This window comes from Chenopodium quinoa, unplaced genomic scaffold, assembly GCF_001683475.1.
Source record: "Chenopodium quinoa cultivar QQ74 unplaced genomic scaffold, ASM168347v1, whole genome shotgun sequence".
In the NCBI taxonomy this organism is placed as follows: Eukaryota; Viridiplantae; Streptophyta; class Magnoliopsida; order Caryophyllales; family Amaranthaceae; genus Chenopodium; species Chenopodium quinoa.
This window is the reverse complement of record NW_018744502.1, coordinates 266,693-280,808: the sequence shown is the minus strand read 5'-3', so window position 1 is coordinate 280,808 and position 14,116 is coordinate 266,693. Positions and strand designations below refer to the sequence as shown.

The following is a 14,116-nucleotide window of genomic DNA, read 5'->3' as shown; positions in this document are numbered from 1 at the left end:
AATTTGAAGCTCGGTAAAACCTTGAGAGATGAGATTTTTACGGTAGATTTTCCAGAGATGGAGAGGATACCACTTCCAAGAGTGAAGCGAGAAGATTTGAAGATGGTTAAGCACTACGATCTTCGACGACATTCCCTAAGATGCAGAGGTTCGTTGTCACCCGATTTTTTAAGACGGCACGAGATGTGGCGGTTTTTTTTACAGTGCTCCCTAAGATTGTGGAGGTTGTCACTTGATTTGAGAAGATGGCACGAGATGTGGCTATCTTCAACGGCTTCCCCTAAGATTGTGGAGGTACGATATGTCACCCGGAGGCGTGTACCCAACAGTGCAAGATACGCGTTTCTTTCCCTTAACTCCTTTATTTGTAGAACTAACGTTTTCTGCAGGTATCGGCGTTGAGAAGAATGATTTAGGATCGCAAAACGTTCTGAATCATTCTCCGTCCCTATCAATTTACTTTGACTTTTTTCGAAACTTATGTTTCTCCAAACTCAGTCAAAGTGGGGGCTTCTATGAACACCTGATTGTGTCTTTGCAAAAACCAAACCCAGTGATGAGTACCTTTCACGTCTTTGATTACCGAGTTAGGTGAAGAGTTGAAGAGTCTCGAAGTATTCCCTTTGGCCTTGACCATTTATAACCTTTCCTTAAATGTTTTAGAACGAAATCATTCATATCGTATCCTTAAAATCATTCATTTCGTGTCCAACTCATAAAAACATCCAAAGAAGTCTATTTTGGTCCATGATCCTGGTCCAATTATTGTGTATTTGGAAGGGGCTTGAAAAGAGTTTTTCAAAGATATATTATAAGCCCAAATCCGACTTATAGCGAAGAAGTTATGGCCAAAATACTAAACTGAGCCTGAATCAAGCCTTACTAGTGGCCCAATGACCATGTGGAGGGTCCATTTACCTTAATCCCAATTCTAAGCCAATTAGGATTTATGACCAAGCTTCTAGAATCATTTAGAAGGTTGTTTTCAATCCTAAATCCATTAGTATTTATTATTAGCATCTTGAATCCTCTAGAAGGTTCTAATTTATCCTGTTTTTGAAAAGATAAAGATTTAAGAATTTTACATCGGATAAAACATTTGTTTTTCAATGATCCTAATCCTGGTCAAAATAGAATACGTACAGATAATCAGTTAACCCAATCCGATTGGGAATAGAATTCCGTACGGATTCAATCTTTCAAAAACCATTGCTGAGCGACAGCACTATTGCGCCGCAACAAAGCTGTCTCGCCACGATCGAATCTGCTTTAATTTACTCCGAGTCGGATGCTAACTCTTTTCTGATCCTTCGACCCTCTTTTTTCTTATAAATAGAGGTCGTTTCACCTCGTTTTCAATCACCCACGATCATCATGTAATCCTCTTTCTAAGCTAAAGCTTTTCTTTCTCTCTTCTTTCTTTTCTTAGCCTTAGCCTAAACACATCCCAACACCTCCAAACACACTTATTTTGATACTTTTCCCAAAGCAAACACCATACCTCCTCCAAGAGCCTTGAATACTCCTAGCCAATCTCAAAGTTGCCTTCGACCTCGACGTGAAAGGTTGATAGTTCTGAGGGTTTGGTCCAAAATCTATATTTCAATTCTTATTTAATTTATTTGATTTAATCTTTCTTGATGTTACTAATGTGTGTATTGTTTTGATAGAAAGAGATACGAGGCATCAAAATCAGTAATTCGATTACTTGATTGATAGAAATCATGCTTAGGATATTATATTAATTCCTAGTATCATGTTAGGATGTTTCTTTTGATTCCTAGTATCATGTTAGGATGTTTCTTTTGATTCCTAGTATCATGTTTAGGGTGTTAATTAGTATTTCTAAAATCATGTTTCTAGTATCATGTTTAGGATAATGCTTTGATCATGATTTTTATTAGTGACATGCTAGGATTTGTTATTAATCTGTTTAGTATCATGGTCTAGGATCTTGCTAATCATGTTTTGATTATGATTATATTGATTATGATGTTTTGATTATGATGGTGATTGTTGTGTCAATTATTATGTTGTTTGATTATTCATGATTATTGTTATTACTTGATCACGCCTCTTCTTGCAGGCTTAAAGGAAATTTAAACTTGAAATCACGCCTAATAAGATAATTAATAATTTGATTTTAGGCAAATATGATTTTAAATCAAGTGATCGCCCATAATAGATTTATTTGTGCATTAATAATCAACCAACGTAGATTAAACAGGTTTAGGAATAATTTGAAGCATGTATGTCGATCGAAAAGCGCACATGAATATCATAAGAATTAAGTAGAGGTCGATTTAGGGTGGGTTCAATCTCTTTAAGGTTGGATTTGTGCCATCATCCCCGAATATCCCGTCATAGTTCCAGACCACTAAGAAGTTAGCGATCTCCGTGATCGTGAATGGGGTGTAATATTCCCACCCGTGAACGGTTTACAAGTTTCTAAAATTTGTTGGAGACTCTTTTATCTCTTGCTTCATTCCCTTTGGACGCCCCCATGCCTAAAAGCATTATCACAGTGGGGCTTAAAGTTGAGTTTGAAAAATTCCCTACAATAACCATATAATAGCAATCCATTTACTAATAAAAGTCGTTGTTATGCAAAAGTCAAGTGCAGTTCTTCATCCTGGTATAAAGTATATCCCCATTTCATGCTGAGCAGCTATGTGTGCTTACTGAAGTGAACCTGCAGGAATGTCTGATGCAAAAGTCTTCTCTTCAAATATAGAACCATCATCACCTTCAGTAATCAGATTGTCATATTCAATTGGTGCATCCCCTTTTTCCATGAGTTTTATATATCTGCATTTGTTGTAAGAGCATTTAGTGAATGTTTCTTCGGTGTTCCTCTTGTGGTCATGAAATCACCACCCTTTTTCATAGTTGCTTCCTGTTTCACAGAAACTCCAGGTATCTTAAGAGCAGTACATGTCTATTTTTATCCTTGATCAGCAACTAACATTGCATTTCCTAAGTTTTTTTCAGGTCTTATAACTGAATCATTAGGTAAAGCATTTTCATTTTTATACTCTCCTTCGGTTAAATGATCAGGAATATAAAGATTTGAAGTGTACACATCAGTGTCCACTTTATCTAATTGTTCTTCGGTACAACTCTTTTTTCTGCAGTGTTCCTGAAGAATCCATGATCATTGTGTGCTCAGATGCAGCACTATTTATTTCTTTGTTCTTCCTTTTTGCACCACTATTCTTTGGAAAAGGCTGCATATCTTTAACATTAATGAAGTGATCTACAGTAGGAGTTGTATCCTGTTTAGAAAAAGTGTAGTGTTTGATTAAGTATGTCCTCAACATTTGGTAGATCATTAGATATATCCGTATCATGCAATTCAGAATCTGTGACTGCATTGTCTGTCTGATCAAATGCTTTTGAACCTGAAGCTGAATCAATATTACTCTGGTACATCTCTGATATATTAGAATAGACTTCACTTTGCCTTTTCTTTTTTGCCTCAATCTCTATTCCTTTCAAACACCATTGAAGGATATTATTCCTTGACAAAGTTGTTGTTGGACCAACTTCAACCAAAACATAGTTGTTACAAAGTTTTTGGTAAATTGAACCAAAACTTTGTACATCTTCCTGTGAATACATAAGTGCTTATTTTAGTACAAATCTTAGGAATTTATTAGTGCACTAATCTGAAGAGTGTGAAACAGCGGTTTCATTAATAGCAAGCAAAGTTTACTGATTAAGATTCAATGATAGCTTTACAATACTTACATAATCTTTCATGAAATGAATTTCTTCAGCAGATTTACCAAACAACTTCTCTGTATCAGCAGTGAATGTTGTGAATGCCATTGCTCCTGAATCATCAACCGCTTCAAATTTTAAAGTAGATCTAGAATAGAAACATAGCTTCATTAGCTAAATAAAGATATATATTGTCCATAGTTTCAAAATGTGAGAAAGCAATCCTTTACCGATAAGAAGCAACACTATCTTTCTTTTTGCAATTACTATAGGTGAACGCTGTCCCAACAGGTATGTTTGTATGCTTTCCACAACCTAAAGCCAATGTAAGTAATTACATCATTTAAATCTGCCTGAGGTATAGAAATGCGCAACCAATGTCGTTCTTCTTGCAATACGTTACATGCCTACAATATAAAACATGGAGCATATTAGTTGGCCATATATATGTAAGCCATTGACATAAACTACATGATTATGTGTAACAGGAAGCTTTACTTTTTTGTCTCCTAGGTTCTGAATACTTATTGTTGTTTCATTTGGTGCAGGGTAACGCACATGCAGTACCTTAGCTTGCCTATCCAAAAGCTGTTGAGTATGCAACCTTGCCCTGCAATAATGCTATCTTAGTAATGATGGTTCTAATCCTAGGAACAGATCATATATTTAAGTTTATATAACCTAACTTTCACGAAGAATATCCGCTTTTTCTCCTTCAGGATTATGTATAAAGTAAGTAGACATACCGGTAGACAATGAAAATCCTTGCATATTCACATGATATGTTAGTGCCTATATCAAAATTGTTAATTGTTTTTTTTTTTTTTTTTGTAAATTAATGCACATAAATAAAACACTTTTACTTACCCTTATGGGCAGAAGATCGTAATGCTGTAAAGCCAATAACAGGATAGTTCTTACTGCATGTGTTCAGGGCATCACAAGCAATCCCAGCTAAATCATTCCAAGGAGTGATGATAAGAGGTTGATCAAAGCTGTTTACATAAACAATATTCAAGAAGTTTAATTACTTGCACCCTTTAAGTCTAAGAATTTTTAACAGGAAAAGGGTATGTAATCTTATGTTTGGTCAGTTATGACAATTTCTCTGACATGCAATTCTCGCCCTTGATTAGAAGTGATAATGCGTAACTTTTCCTCCACAAACAAGACAATACCTAAAACATCTGCAAAAAAAAAAAAAAAAAAAAAAAAACTGGTGTAAGTATATGAAGCACAAATGGAAAGCACTTTAATGTGTTGTATTCATAGAACATGATTTACTCTAAAGCTTACCATATTTGGCTCCTGATTCTACTACTCTAGGTATTGTATGTATTGATTGAAATGTTGGACCAGCTGCTGTTATTTCAGAGTTTGCATGCTGAACAACAGCCTGTCCTCCAAAGGTCATTTGATAAGGAAGTTCTTCAGAATTTTACCTCCACCATTGAGCTATGAGTTTGAGAGGGGCATTTGAAATCAGGTATTCACCATTATAGAATTGCTGTGTTAAAGCTTTCAATCTGTTCTCCGAACAATGTTGCCCTCATTATATTACCCTAAAAGAAAACATATAAGTCTTCTTACATAGTCTAAAAATTCATCATTTGTAACATAAATAAGTGATTCGAAACAAAAAGTACCTTGTCATCAGCAAGCATCAAAGATTGATACAGAGTTCCTTTCTTAGAAGATGTCTTTGGCCTTGCTTTTTCAATTACTTTAACCTTCACAGTATAATCTTTGCTACTACTGTTTAGCTCATTAAGGTATACGTACTTTTTTGCCATCATTTTCAAGCTAAATAAAAGCAGAAAACCACATCAGAACAATGTGTATTTGCAGAATCCATAATAATACCATTTGTTATAGCCAGTAACACAGTTAGTATTTTGAGAAAAGTGAATATTGTTGTGAAATTGATAGGCACTGCTTATAATTGGTATATAAGATCATGAAAACAATAAGCATGAATATCCAACCTTACATGCTATATGGCATGAAGATTAAATGGGATTCGAACAAGTATTGTTTTACTATCTACTTAATTTTTCCAATTTGACTGATTTGCTTAACAGAATATTTATGAATATCCAGTTCTAGCCATATGATCTATACAACACAAGTTTTATTTATATTCCAGGATGCATATATAAATGAAGTTTACAATTGACAGGCAATGACATAAATATAGATACAGAAAGTAACATCGCCACAGATCTATTAGGTTCAATGTTATTTATTCACGTAACACAACATGCTATGATATTCTTCTTTGGCTATATAATGTACACAGTGCAGTTGAAATATGTATGCAAACATGAATTTAAAAGCCAACTAAACCAATGATTAGCAACTATTTGCATATAATTAACACAACAGAGGAAAAGATTCAACCATTTCCATATACTATAACAGTAAGGAATGAAATATAATTAAAAGTACGGCAATTTCATGTAATCCCACTGAGCACTTAAAAATTTCATGAAATGCCATCGTGTTTTCCAAAATTCACCAAATGCCACTGACAAACAGTAAAATGTCATGTCATGCCATGCCATTAATGAGGCATTTCCGTTAGTTGACCGTCAGTGTCCGTTGGTCGACTGTTAGTTAACCCAACACTTCGTGTCACCTTCTGATTGGTTTGTTTTTTATTTAAAAATAAACCAAAAAATTAAAAAAAAAAAAACCCAAAAAAATTTAGAAAAAAAAAAGAAAAGACAAAGAAAAAAAAAGAAAAAAAAAAACACCACCATCTTTCTCATTCCATCTCTGCCATCTTTCCACCACCATTAAAACCCATGTTCAAGCTTGAAGGCAAGAACCCAACATGCTCATTTCTTCACCACTTTCTACAAAATTACTATCAAAATGCTCACAATCAAGAATGCAACAACATGGGACAAACAATTTCATCAAACAAGCATCATACGAGAAAGCCCCAAATCGATTTTTCAAAGGGGTTTTTCGAACCCGAAACTCCATTCCCCTCCCCTTTGCAATCTGTGTGTAATTTCTTCTTCTCATTGCAATGTAAGTATTTCCATGTATAATCCTTGCTTCATTGTCGAATTCATACACATTTTTGAAAAATTCGAAAAACCCCTTTGTAAAATCGATTTGGGGCTTTCTCGTATGATGCTTGTTTGAAAAAATTGTTTGTCCCATGTTGTTGCATTCTTGATTGTGAGCATTTTGATAGTAATTTTGTAGAAAATGGTGAAGAAATGAGCATGTTGGGTTCTTGCATTCAAGCTTGAATATGGGTTTTAATGGTGGTGGAAAGATGACAGAGAGGGAATGAGAAAGATGGTGGTTTTTTTTTTATTATTATTAATTTTTTTTTTTTTGAAAAAATTATTATTATTATTATTTTAGGTTTTTTTAAAAAAAAATTTCTTTAAAAAACGAACCAATCAGAAGGTGACATGTGGCAAGTGCAGTGGCGGACCCAGGAATTTCCGACTGGTGAGTCACAATCGATAATCAAATATGTAAAAAAAAAATTTCACAATGACATGTAAGGAGACATTTACTTCCTAAACTTGAAAATAAACAACACGATTGGAGACCAAATTAACTACAGTGGATGTAGCCTAAATACATATCAGTCCACAACATGTTTTACAGGATGGTCAATAATTTTGAAGCAATGCCTCAAGGCGTAAAAGCAATCCTTTTTTGGCACTTCAATATGATTCAAGCATATGATCAGGAATAAACACGAATAACAATTGATTCACAATACAAGTATACAATATTCCCAGCATGAAATAGACTCAAGAATTACAGAAATTGCCCAAATTAAAACCAAAATTACAGAGACTCACCCATATCCAGGCAAATTAACAATATACCAACTCTTGTTGATTAGAAAATGATTGATAAGCTGAGTCTTCCCTGCATATAAATTCAACAACCTAATCAAACACAAAGTTAACAAAACAAATGAAATCACAAGTATGAATCATATGCAAATAACCCCAACAACGAATTACCCCTATTCATAATTGGTTGGACGGTTCATATTCAACTAAATCAAGCAATATTCAACTAAATCAAGCAATATTCCCCAGAAAAATTATTTACAAAGATCATCCAAATAGAAAATTGACAAGATTACAATACTAACTAATAATTAAAAAGCTTAAAATTGACAAGACTAAAATCAACAAACTAATATCTCCACTAGTCTATACGGAACTTCCAGCCGAATATGCGACTAGCACCACTAAGCACTAACCAGTCCAAACTGTAATCTAATTATAAATTTATAATCCTCCTTACACTAATAGTTTAATTGCTGTCTTATACAATGTCCGACATCACATATTCACAATTTCACATAATGACATGAACAGATAAACTAATAAGTTCAATTTAACAGTCAAAACACAATTTACACAAATAATGCAAATTCAATGGACATTCACCGTATATACTAATTTTAAGAGACAAGTAATGAAAATTTGATCAAAAATTCACAAAAAAAAAAGAATCAATTGATGATTACCTACCTTGCTAGGCGGAGGCGGCAGGCGCTGAATGATTGAGGCGAGCAGCGGAGCAGCACTGCAGCAGAGCCATGCCCAACACTCAGCAAAACAGCAAGTCAGCGACTAGGCACTGGAGCAGAGGACAGAGCACAGCTGCACAGAGCACTGGAGGCTGGAGCAGGCGAGCAGCAGCCAACAGGCCAGCAGCACAGCCAGCACTGGAGGCGTGAGCAAACTAGCGAAGAGCAGTAGATTATGAACAATTAGTCAATTAGGGATTGAGTTTATAACTAACATTTTACATTTCTCAAATTCACAATTAGGGATTTAGGGTTCAAACATTTCACAAATTCACAATTCAGATAATGCAAAATTCTCTGAAATTGAGTTGATTATTGAACAATTAGGGATTTAGGGTTCAAATTTAGTATTACTAAATCATAATTCATAACTAACAACTAACAAGTAATATCAACAATTAAATAAATAAATAAATAAATAAAAAGCCGAAAGATGAGTAGATGAGTAGATGACTAACCTGAAATTATGCGAAGAGGAAGATGAAGCGAACTAGCGAAGAGGAACTGAGGTCTGAGGAAGAGGCGAAGAGGAAGATGCGAACTTGCGAAGAGGAAGAGGCGAACTGGCGAAGTGGGCTAGGGTTAACTCAGACGTTAGAATTTTTTATTTATTTTTTTTTTTTAAAAAAAACTTAAAATTTTTTTTGGGCCCTGGTGAGTCACTTGACCCACCAGGCACAAGCCCAGGTCCGCCACTGGGCAAGTGTTGGGTCAACTAACAGACACTCGTGAATTTTAGAAAACAGGATGGCATTTCATGAATTTTTTAAGTACTCAGTGGCATTTCATGAAAATGCCGTTAAAAGTAAGCAATAAAGAAGTTACCTTGTATAGCTGAATGAAAGTCCAGTGCTGAAATTTTTCGTTCTTTCACTTAAAAAGAAGGAATGATGAGATATACTACATATACTTTGGAAAAGTAGTAAAAGATAAAACCTCACACGTGCAAAGGAGGCCTATCTTTCCCTTAATTATATATCTAAAACACTTTCCTTACCTTAAGCCCCAAGTTATAGCCAACATACTTTAGTACTTTCAATATCCTACTTGTACTTGCACAAGATTTATGGCTACATCATAGGTATAGGCAAAGTGTGGTAGAGCTAAAAGTGATTGACAGTTTTAACTGATCTATTTATACAAAAATGTAAGATGGGTTGGTTACTTTTAGAATATTTTAAGCAAATTGCATCGTTTTATTATGGTAAAATAATATTGCTTAACTTAGTTACACTTAGAGGCCGTTTGGTTCGTACAAGGTAAACGGAATGGAATCAACAAAGGGAAAGGAGGAGAAAGGAAAGCTAATCCCTCTTTTTTGTATTATTGTTTGTTTTACATAAACAAAGGGAATCACATTTGCAACCACCACTACTCTCCTCCTTCTACAACAAGTCAACCACCACTACCCCTTAAATCTACCATTCACCTACCACCACCACCAATTTAGCCACCACCCTCCTCACAACCTGCCACCGTCTGCCATGTCACCTGCCTGGCAACGCTGGTTCCCTCCCCTCTACTGCCGTTAATGCCCTCTTCTCTCTCAATTTTTATTTTTTTTTTTAAATTTATTTGATCTAGTTGCTTGGTTGTTTATAAGGTGTTAAGGATTATCTTTTAGATGTTTGTGGCTAACTAGGGGTGTTTATGGAGAAATTTAGGGTTTTGGGGTGGATCTGGAGGTTTTGGAGATATGGGTGGTGGTTGTGTTGAATTAGGTTAAGTGGTTTGCACAAAAGGTGGGTTTTTCGAGTGGGTTTGGGTCGATTTTGGTGCGATTGTTTTCGGGGAGGGTGGGTTTAGGGCAATTTGGGTGAGCGACGATGCCGGTGAAGTTGGGTCGGTCGATGGTGGTGGTGTCGACAGTTGGGCGGTGGTTCTGTTGACGGTTAAACAATGGTGATGGTGGCTGGGCGGTGGTTCTGGTTGTTGGGTGGTGTTTTGGTCAAAGGTCAGTTGGGTGAAGAGGAATTTGGGGGAAAGAGTGATTCCCTAGAGGAGGGGTGAGAATCAAAGTAGAGGATAATGGAGTAATAGGAGAGGTAAAGGGAATGATTGAATGTGTGTAACAAACATCATCAAAGGGAATTAAGATAGTTGATTCCTTTTCCCTTTCTTGAATACCCCCAACCAAACGGTTTCTTATTATACTGAATTCGATCATGGCCTTTGTAGACATATTTATATAAGTATTTAACTACTTTGGTTGATCATACTTCAACATTCACATGGTAATAAAAAAAAAACAGAAAAATATGGATTATATGTTATCACCCAACGATTATGTAAGTGATCATTTCTAATTTTCACTGTCTCTCCTGTATTCCATCTTCTGTATAAAGGGTATTCTTCTTAATTAACAATGGTCTCTTCAGAAAACTGTTTAGGGAAACCAGACTTACATGACTCTTTCATTCCACACCTACGCATATATGAGCATATAGGATTCAAAATTCCATATGGACCATGCATTATATGGCCAAGTACTATTTTTTGCAGAGAAAGTGATGTAACAGGAGGAATTTCTGCAAAAACAAACTTGTCATAGTCTTCAACACATTTCAGTTTGAATTCTGGCTTTAAGATTATTAAAAAATGTGCATGTGGCAGGCCACGCTTCTGAAATTCAACAACATATATCATAGCAGCAACCTTACCAAAACGCTTCTTTTCCATTATTTCTTTTTTCAATGTTATTAACTTAGAATGGAAGATGTGTGCTTCTAAATCAGGACGGTCTTGTGCTTGTTCCCGAGGAGCTAACTTGTTTTTAATCTCAAACCAATAAGCACTGCATGTCATTGTGAGAAAAAGATCTGGCTTCCCAAATTTTTGAACCAAAGCCATTGCATTAAAATACTGCCTTTTCATGTCTCGTGGACCTCCAATATATGTAGGAGGTAAAATCACTCTCCGCCCTACATTTGCTGCTATGGCTTCTCCACAATCTAAAGAATCAAGCACTCCCTGATATAAATCTGCCCGTATGGTCCATTGGTTGTTGCGGAAAAAATCAAGACTTGTATTCTCTACTTTAACATACATGTCAACGATATACTGTTGGAAGCATCTACCAGCCTAGAGCAACAAATTATTAGGCCTGATTTGTAGTTTGTAAGCATAATATTCCCTTGCTGAGACAAATTTATCGGCTTTTGTATTCCATCTTGAAGCACCTGCATTAATAAATCAAGGTAGTCAAAAGACATTTATACAAGCTGAACATGTGAATGGAATTAGTATAGCCATAGGTATATAAACCCATACGAGATGCTTCTTTTTGAAAGTAACTCTTCTATAAAATGAACAGCACATGACATCACTGGGTCAACCTGCCTAGCAGTTTGATGAGCTCCACCCCATGATTTTTTTTAAGACCTTGAGTCCAACCACATTCCCCTTTTGGAAATAAAAGAGGGTACTACAATGGGTCATAGCAGCCATAATAATGTTGAATACGATGAGACTTAGATGATTTCCTATGAACAACAATATGAGGGCTACTGCTCTGGCTAGACGATGAATTTTCTGGCAAAATACCAGCAACTTCATCAACAGATGGAGCATTATAAACTCTTAGATCAAGAACTGTGTTCTTTTTCAGAACAATAGTTGTCTGATCATGAATAGTAACATCACGTAATGATCTGAAAAACCTTGCATATGGTTATCTTTAGTAGCATCCATTAGTAAACCAGCAATATCATCCCTCACTTCTGGAAAACTGTCTGCACGATGAGCAGGCTCATGTTGTCCATCATAAAAATACAACTGTAAATATTTAGGGTGCCCATCGGTTGGTATTAAATCTGGATCAAAGTGATACATTTGACCTTGTACCTTCAACACTTAAATTCCTTTATAAGTACTTGCATCAAAATGACCACCTAATGAACTAAAAGCAAATAAATTATTATATAGCCGAGCATCTTTTGAAATGCACACAGTCACTGTTGTCACATGTAAATAGTATTTGTAATTCAGGAGGATATTCATTTGCAGCTATTTCAATTTCTCCATTACCACAGCATAAATGAAAACTCTCAAATGCAAATTTTTTTGAATTACATTCTCCACAGAAATGTGGATCAGCTAACTAAACAGAGCCAGCAAGCAACTCCAAACCGATAGTTGCTACTGGTACAACTGCATTAACCATGTGTCTGCAATTATTCTGCTGATAAAAATCTAATATTGTTTTTAAAAAAACTATAACAAACCAGTGTAGGGTTTCGTAGTGACCCGACACTATGCGGAAGGAAACCCACCAAGACCCGCCCCTTAATTAAAGCAATTAAACAAGCATAATAAACTTAATCAAACAAGATTAAGGACAAGAATTATACATTTGACGCGTGCTTCGCTCCCAAGGAGCTCTTACTTCAAAATCCCGAAAAGACGAGATCTTCGACGGATCGTACCCTCGACCCGACCCGAGCGTCCTAAGTCTTGAAGGTTAGTCAAGACCCGGACAAAATAACTATGAGTTTTACGAATCAAAGATTTACTCTTTTCTAGAGTTGCCTTTTTATTTCAACTCAAGATTGTCTCAAATCCCAATACCAAGCTTGGTATTTATAGGGAAATGATCCCTTGATTTTTCATCCTCCACCAATGTGGGAGAATGCATTTTGCTAATTAATTTATTTCTAAAATAAATTATTAAACAAAACTAATCACAATGCAACAAGTGTCAAGTAGAGAGAGAAGGTTAGGTGAGGACCATGAACCTTTGGGGGGGGACCATTTCCTTGATCCCCAAGGCATGCTCTAAGCCAATTGGTCCCCACTCCCTCAAACCGCCACAAACAAGGGGCATGCTGGGCTGCTGCCAGCTAGCACGCCGGCTAGATGGTGCTGTCCAGCAGCCTTGCATGCCTGGTGCCAGGCCATGCTAGGCGCTGGTGCTAGCCAGTGCTAGGCGTTGCTGCTGCTGGCAGCCTAGCACTGCCTATCGCACCACGCACACTCTCTCTCGCATCGCATCGATGTCACTGGCTGGTCGCACATGCATCACGCACCAGCCATGCGCTACGCACCACGCACATACTCGCGTCCCTCGCTGCACCTCACGCATTGCCAGCCCACACGCATCAATGCGCCTGTGGTGCGAGGCTGCTTGTGCGAGGCCTAGCATCAAGCTGGCGCGCAGCCTCTCGCATGTGTTGCGATGCTTGGTGCTGCCATGCGAAGGCTACCACACAAGCATACGCACATGGCGCGCCACTGCCAGGCAGCCAACCATGCCAGCACTTGGTTCTTGCGATGGTGCTGCCAAGCCAGGCACGCACGCACGCAGCACCTAGTGCTTGCCATGGTGCGCCTGGTGCGGCCATTGCCTGCGATAGGCGCATATGCACCCAGGCACCACGTTAGCATGCTTGCTAGCTGCTATAGGCTGACTGGTGCCTGTGTGGCTTGCGATAGCTGCCATGCGCACCCAGGCACCCATGCTAGCATGTTGCTAGCTTGCGATGGGCTGCCAGGGCGCGCCTAGACTGCGATGGTGCCTAGCACACCATGGTGCGCCTAGCACACACATGGTGCACCTAGGCATGCTATGAGCTAGCCTAGCCTAGCTACGGCTACGCTCATACTTGTTGCTTGTGATTTTGCGACGCTCGGTATCGACGCCCTAGGCTCGATTTCCGACGTCTTTATTCGTAAAACTCTGTCGACTCATTAAATCCTTTCGGATTAATTTGACGTCTCGGATCGGAGATTCTATTGGGTTTTACCCGAAGGGTTCAGTTAAGATTAAGCTGTAATATCAATTGTACCTTGATATTACTGATCGGAAGCGGCCTC

At 37.3% G+C, this 14,116-nt stretch overlaps 1 protein-coding gene and 1 long non-coding RNA gene across 2 annotated transcripts; both read right to left on the bottom strand.

The window, feature by feature from the left end:
- Positions 1 to 3,178: 3,178 nt before the first annotated feature.
- Positions 3,179 to 4,124, bottom strand: LOC110698173. The gene is made up of 3 exons (XM_021875579.1): positions 3,954 to 4,124; positions 3,751 to 3,871; positions 3,179 to 3,609 (listed from the first exon to the last, which is right to left on the bottom strand). Exons 2-3 carry the CDS (start codon positions 3,829 to 3,831, stop codon positions 3,280 to 3,282), a joined length of 411 nt encoding a protein of 136 aa, XP_021731271.1. The 5' UTR covers positions 3,832 to 3,871; positions 3,954 to 4,124; the 3' UTR covers positions 3,179 to 3,279.
- Positions 4,125 to 7,364: 3,240 nt separating this feature from the next.
- Positions 7,365 to 8,307, bottom strand: LOC110698172. The gene is made up of 2 exons (XR_002506672.1): positions 8,247 to 8,307; positions 7,365 to 7,629 (listed from the first exon to the last, which is right to left on the bottom strand). It is a non-coding gene; the product is annotated as an uncharacterized LOC110698172 (long non-coding RNA).
- Positions 8,308 to 14,116: the final 5,809 nt, after the last annotated feature.

What these genes read in the sequence shown, in the direction of transcription:
- LOC110698173 (XM_021875579.1), bottom strand. Translation starts at nt 3,831, where the DNA reads ATGGCATTCACAACATTCACTGCTGATACAGAGAAGTTGTTTGGTAAA. An exon ending in TTCATTTCATGAAAGATTAT is followed by an intron (nt 3,610 to 3,750) that starts GTAAGTATTGTA and finishes ATGTATTCACAG; the next exon opens with GAAGATGTACAAAGTTTTGG.